Here is a 6701-nt window from a genome sequence, read left to right as displayed (position 1 = left end):
AGAGGAGCAGAGCAGGATTCAGGCTACTGGTACAGCAGGAGGCTCCTGGCACAGCCCTCCGGACTTCCCAGGCTTGATGGTAGGACAGACCCAGGACTCTGTCTGCCGCTGCCTGTGAGCTGGTGGGCTGGGCTGAGATGGCATGGGTGTCTCCCCAGGGTGTGGGGACCACAAGAGGGAAGCGTAGGTCTCCAGGGCTTTCCAAACTCCCTTATGAGATTCTCTTTGCTCCCCAGCACTCTGTCCACTGACCAGAAAATGGGGGAACTGGAGTCTGGCAACAGGCCAGTCAGCTGGTGAGGTTGTGAGCAGACAGCTGCTCTCAGGAGGAACTGGGGACAGAGATGCGGAATGGGGAGGTCAGGAAGGTGGCCTGGGCCAGCTCCTCCTTGCTGCCCTCCAGAGACCTTCCAGGAAACCTCCTTTGGCTCCAGTGGCCACATCTGGAGTTGGGTTGGTGTGTACGCACTTCAGTGGAAGGGGAGAAAATTCTATCCTGAGGGGAGGCAGCAGGGGATGGGGGTAGGGCCCCCGCGGTTGGGGAAGGGACAGCGAAAAGCCTGTCTCTACCAGCATGAGTCTTCTCCCTGGTCCCCTGGCTACAAAGCCCCTTCCTCCATCCTGACAGCCCGCCTAGCATTAACGTTCAGTTAGTGAGAATAAAATTACTTTTATTTCCAAAAAATGTAGGGGTGGGGGAGCGACATGGTAAAAATTAACATCGGTTCCCTATGGATCCATTCTGTGTCCGGGAAGGACAGCTCTTGGGGCCTGTGTTCTCCCCTGGAGGGCCTCGGGTGCCCATGTTGCCATGGCAACCTGCAGGTCCGTCACACAAGATGCATCTCCCCCTGGCGGGGGAGCTGGGGGACTACAGCTCTCTCCCATAGGCGCCCCCCCTCTGAGCTTGTTCTGCTCCCCTCCCCTGAAGCTAAATATTGGTTAGTGGGTTAGATTTCCGAATGCAGCAGCCCTGAGTCCCTCCCTCCCGCTCACTCCCCATCCCCTCGGCTGCCTGGCTTCCGGCCCCAAACTCCTGGTTGCAGTTTTCACTTGACCTTCATCAGGTCTCCCTCCCAAAGCCCCAGATCCTTAGAGTCACGTCCACCGGGATTGCACCCCCCCCGGGCCCCTACTGCCTTCTCGACAGCAGCGGACCCAGCAGCCCCCACAGTTGGGGTCCCTGTGGCCTCCGTGAGTGAGCCGGGCTCAGCCCACCACAGGGACCTAAAGAGGCAGCTGGTAGAAGGTTGTGACAAGGCCCAGCCCTGTTGTCGCAGCTCTCCCCAGCCCTGTCAGAATGTCTCTGTAACAAAAGGTTAAAAAGCCAGAGGACAGACGAGAGCAGAGGACAGTGTGAGCACGTCCCCACTAGCAGCCCCCGCGTGGAGCTGGGCTGTGTGAGGCACCCTCCGGCAGCTTGAAGGGCTCAAGGCCACTTGGCCAAGCAGCTAGAGACTGGTGGGCACTGCCTGGCAGGTAACAGAGCACCTCGGAGAAAGGTCCAATCGCCCAGCCCGGACAAACAGCTGAAGGGGATGTTGGGGGCTGAGGGGGTAGGGCTGAGCCAACAGGCCGGCTGATCCTCTGATCTGGCCAAGCCCACCTTTAGGGTGGCCCCCTTGGCCCCCGGGGCCCAGGCTGTGGAGCTGGGGAGACGTGGCAGGTGGTGGGATGGAACAGCACAAGCCCCGGGTCAAAGGGTTCCTGCGGGACGAGGACACTTGCCTGGGCCCCAAGGTCTGAGCTGGCTGTGCTGCAGGCAAAGGGAGCCGGGATCAGGGTTAGGACCCTGGGCTTCTGAAGAGAAGGGGTGGCAGCAGGGAGGCCCGGGTCCCAGTGCGGGCCACGAGGGAGCCGGGGGCACCAGGCGCACACACCCCCTAACACCAGTGATGGGGACGCTGACAGTGGGGCCAGGCCTACAGGCCAGGGAGCCGTGGTGCCCAACTAGGACCCCCACCCGCCACGGACCTCAGAAGTATCTGAGGGAGACAAGGAGGTGTAAGGCCTAGAGGCCAGGCAGCAAGACAGGGGTGTTACAGGCCGTATCTGTGGACCTCTGGCCTGGCAGAAGTTTGGGGACAGAAGTTGGGGGCCGGGACAGACCACCTCTCTTGGCTCCTGGGGGTGGGAGGGAGCAGGTGAAGGGCCATCTGATACAGGACAGCCCCATGAGGGAGGGTGTCGGAGACAGAAGCTCAGGGAAAGCGGAACAAAACAGGAGATAGACCAAAAACGGGATTCCCGAACCAGCATGTACCCCAGCCTTGTGGAACCCCTCAGAACAAAAGCCCCCCTCCCTGTGGCCAGCGCTCCCACCTGCTCCCCCTTCCCCGTGGGCAGCCCCAGCGCTGCTGCTTCATTTGTGGAGGTAGGCGTCCAGCCACAGCTCCCCGGACTTCTTCAGGGACCTGGGAAGAGGAGGGGACCATCAGGGCCCAGGAGGGGGGCGCTGGGGAGGACACACTGGGGAGTGGGCGGCGCTTCTTGGCTCTCAGAGGGACTACAGGGTTGTCTGCTCAGGGCTCCCTGGGGGACAGCCTGAGGGAGGGCCAAGGGAGGGTCCCATCCAGCCCAGAGCTGAAGCCGGGTCCTTCCTAGTAAGGGAGAGGCCCTGGTGGGGACACTTGGGCCCCAGGGGCTTGCGCCCTCTGGTGGCCATCAGTCTCACCGTGGCCAGTCCCAGCTGCACACCTCTCCGTCTCTGCCCTGAGCCCCAGGGACTTCCAGGGGCTCCAGCAGCCGCAGACGCTCCCCCCCCCCTTACCTGATGATGTCCTGCAGGGCCCTCAGCAGCGGCTTCTCCTGGTACTTGATGCCATGCTTGGCGCACAGAGACTTCACCAGCGGTGCGACCTTGTGGAAGTTGTGCCGGGGCATGGTGGGGAAGAGGCTGGGGACAGCGGGGACAGGGTGAGGATGCCCCCGCCTCCCACTCACAGCCCGCACAGACAGCAGCCGTCAGGGTCGGGGAGACCACGTCTGCGGCTCTCCTTGTGTGTGTCCCCCCCCCGAGGCTGGCGCACAGGGGGTGGGGAAGAGCCGTGCCTCAGTTTCCTTGTCAATGAAGGGATCGGTCCTCCTGCCCTGCTAGGCTCGAAGGTTCAAGAGACCAGTGGTGTGAGCTCTCTATGGTTACAAAGCTGGGGCCGCATGGAAGGGGTGGCTGTCCCTCGGGCCGGTGAGCCCCTCCCCTGACCTCAGTGGGTGGGCTGCAGAACCAGGCTCCAGGCCTGACGCTTGGGAGGCCTGGCCACGGTGGGGGGGGAGGTAGCCCCCATGTGCTGCCCACGCCCAGACAGGGCTGGTGACCTCCTCCCTCTTCAGGGCCACCCACCTTCCCAGCCTGCCCGCCCGCCCGTGCTCACTGGTGCTCGATCTGGAAGTTGAGGTGCCCGCTGAACCAGTCATTGAAAAAGGACTGCTCCACGTTGCAGGTGGCTGCCAGCTGCGGAGGGGAGGGGTGAGACCCCAGGAGCAGATGGGAGAATGAGGGCTCCATCTCTTTCCCGGGAGGCCCGACCCCTCCCTGTCATCCTGCGTGGCCTGGAGACCTTGGCCCACCCAGATTCCCCGCTGGTCCCTCCCCGTGGAAGGTTATAGGCAGGAAAGCCCAGCGTGGCCCTGGGCCCACTGAGCAGCCAAGGGCTGGAGGCAGGGAGACAGACCCACAGGCTCCACGGGGCCCCAGTGTCCAGCTCCGGCTGCCCTTACCTGGTTGCTGAACCAGTCACGGTAGGGCTCGTGGTCAATCTCCATGACGATGTGGTTCATCTGTGTGACCCACACAAACCAGTGGCTTTCCAGGAACCTGGAAGACAGCACAGCTCAGAGAGGGAGCCACGGGAGTGGCCACGGAGTCCGGCCAGGTGGGAACAGACCTTCTCCCCAAACCCCAGCAGCCCGGCAGGTGCACCAAGAGGCCAGGTCGGGAGGCCCAGGGCAGGAATCGGGGAGCTTGGAGCCCTCCCACAGGGGCCCCCCTGTCAAAGCCCTGTCAAGGCCAAGTAGCAGGTACCTGATGAAGTTGAGGAAAATGACAGCCCCCAGGATGCCGTAGAAAGGGATGTAGGTGATAAAGAACCGAGCGTAGTAGCTCATGGCCCAGGCCAAGTCCTGCAGAGAGAACGGGATTTGATCTGGGGCCGCTACCCACTCTGGCTCTGCGTCCTGACCACCGATGTGCACACAGCCCCTCACATGCCCCTCAAGGCAAACGTGTCCAAGAACCCCCAGCGGGCCTCGAGGAAGCTGGGCACCAGGTCCACGGAGCATGTGATGCTTGCTTGCACAGGGTCGGCGACCGTCTTTGCTTCTGGGGAAATGCTGAGTGTCTGAGCAGCAGGAGGGCGCTGGGGCTTTGCTTCAGGGAAACAGGGCAGGGAACAGCCCTTTCATGGTCCCAGGGATTCTGAAGGTACATAGACCGCCCCGCCCCCACCAAAACTGCCCTTTGCTGTCTTCTAACCCATCAACACCTGGGAATCTCCTTAGCAGGGCAAAGGCCAGCGCCACCGCCCAGCCTCTCCATAAGGGCCCCCCAGCCATCTCTGACATGCTGGTCCCCCTCCCATGCCCAGTTCTCCTCCTGTCCCCTCTCTCTTCCTGCCCCTCTCTGGGGTGGCCATGGGGATCCTGAACTTACAGGTCTTCCCTCACCTGGGTGAATGCTTCCCTCAGCAGCCCTGCCACCCGCCCCTCCACAGCAACCCCACAGACAGGCGCTCTGAGGAGGGGGTCCCTATCTCCTCTCTGCGTCCCAAGTCTGAGTGCCTCCACTGGGCCATAGCCAGAGTCTCCCATGGGTCTCCCGCTCGCTCTCGGCTACCATGGCAACCAGAGCCTCCTTCTTAGCCCCAAGCAGAACCCGCCCTCTCTTGAGCCACCCTGACCCAGCTTATTTCTGCCTCAGGGCCTTTGCATGGTTTCCTCTCCCCCATCACTTTTCCTCCCTAGAGTCCCAGCAGGGTAGTGATCCGAGCACAGGCCCTGGGTCGGGCTGCCCATGTGAGTACTCAGCTGGGCCTCTGTGCCTAACGTGGACCGTGACACTGCCATCCTCAAAGCCCCCACCCACCTCCTTCCCCACTAGAGGATACTGGATGAAATCCCACCCCCACATGCCAGCCCATGCACCCCTACGTGGACAGCCTCTGGACCCACGTGCACCCGGCTTCACTTCCACCTGGGCCTCCTGTCTCCCCCCGCCCCCCTTCTGCTTGACAAACTCATCCTCAAGTCTATGTGCAGTCAAGCTCCACGAATCCCGTGAATGCCTCCTCTCTATCCGCGGGCAGAGCTGGGTGCTAGGAGTCAAAGCAGCTCCTTCGGGAGCCTGGTGTCTGGAAGGACAGGCTTATACAGAGATCCCTTCGATATCATACGGAAGGGGACAGCAGCAAGGGGAGCACGTGAGTGGTCCTGATGTGATGTTCGGATTTAGGAAAGGCCCTTGTTAGGAGGTGGTGCCTGAGCTGGGCTGGGCTACGTCAGAGGTCAAGAACCGTGCGATGCATTTGCAGAATGACGGTATGGGCTGGGCTACGTCAGAGGTCAAGAACCGTGCGATGCATTTGCAGAATGACGGTATGGAAAAAAGCCCAGATAGGCAAGACTGCGGTGCGATGAGTGGAGGCAAACGGGCAGGGACTGGGTATACGTGCAGATCCCGTGTCCCATGTGCTCGCCGGGGGTGCGGGATTTGGCCAGACCGTGTCTGCCTCAGGATGCTGACCTCTACCTCTCGGCCAACGGAAAACCGCCGCGAGATTTACACGCCGGAAGAATGCAGTCACGTTCAAATCTTAAAATAGAGCTCTGCCAACTGGAGATGGAGGGATTCGGTTATTTCGGTAGCCCAGCCCCGAAATGATGGAGACCGAGAGCAGGGCCCACAGCCCCGAGGAGGTGATAGAGATTCCAGAACGATCTAGGAGGCCGGGGCAGTTGCATTTGGGGACAGCTTAGTCGTGAGGAATCCATGCTGGTCCCCTCATGGGTGCTATCAGCTGAGAAGGTGGTCCAGGGGAAGGGAGAGTCTGGAGGGTTGGCAGTAGGCCCCGGGGCATGGCCTGGGATCCAGGGAGGGCTCTCTAAGGGGGTGGGAGAAGCAAGTGTGGCAGGTTTGCTCCTACTGTCCATCACATTCCCCTTCGTTTCATTTGTGTATGCACCTAGTGCGGCAGAAGGAACTGTATAACCACAGGGGAAGATGCTTATTTCTTCTCGTGCAGAGCGACCCATGACCACGGGACCACGGGCTGCAGGGTTAGGTGTGAAGCAGATATGGGGGAACAGAGAGGTGGAGGAGAACCAGCAGAGGTGGGATCTGGAAGCTGACAGGGAGGGTTTCAGGAGAGAGAGGTCCGTGGTGTCAGACGCAGAGACCCTCCAGGGAGGAAGGCTGGGAAGTATCTCTAGGATGTGGCCACCACTGCCAGGACGGTAAACACCTCCGTCCTTGAGGCTCTCAGAGTGCATCAACCCTCCGTCCTCCCCATACCTGGCATCTGGGCCTGGAACAGCCCTCACCTTTGGGGGCTGTGCCATGCTTGACACCATACTCAGCAGGACCCCCGGCTAGGTGTCCCCCAGATGCCCGATTGCCAGGAGTGCTCGATCTCCCCTGTGTTGTGACCATCAAACAGGTGTTGCCGGCTGGCCCAGGAGAGTTGCTCCCATTGAGGACTATGGCCCCA

General features: G+C 61.4%; 1 protein-coding gene across 1 annotated transcript in view; it reads right to left on the bottom strand.

Moving 5' to 3' along the window:
- Positions 1-800: 800 nt before the first annotated feature.
- The window catches only part of FADS2 (fatty acid desaturase 2), a 31274-nt gene continuing 25373 nt past the window's right edge, over positions 801-6701 (bottom strand). The window contains exons 8-13 of the mRNA XM_032879200.1: positions 4022-4119; positions 3718-3814; positions 3372-3451; positions 2771-2896; positions 2323-2414; positions 801-819 (exon numbers count right to left, since the gene is read on the bottom strand). Coding sequence (XP_032735091.1) covers positions 2363-2414; positions 2771-2896; positions 3372-3451; positions 3718-3814; positions 4022-4119 — 453 coding nt within the window. The 3' untranslated portion in view covers positions 801-819; positions 2323-2362. The remainder of the gene's footprint in view (positions 820-2322; positions 2415-2770; positions 2897-3371; positions 3452-3717; positions 3815-4021; positions 4120-6701) is intronic.

The sequence above is a fragment of the Lontra canadensis genome, unplaced genomic scaffold (genome assembly GCF_010015895.1).
Source record: "Lontra canadensis isolate GAN:19392208 unplaced genomic scaffold, GSC_riverotter_1.0 scaffold66, whole genome shotgun sequence".
Taxonomy (NCBI): Eukaryota; Metazoa; Chordata; class Mammalia; order Carnivora; family Mustelidae; genus Lontra; species Lontra canadensis.
The sequence above is the reverse complement of the archived record's forward strand: the minus strand, read 5'-3'. Positions and strand labels throughout refer to the sequence as shown.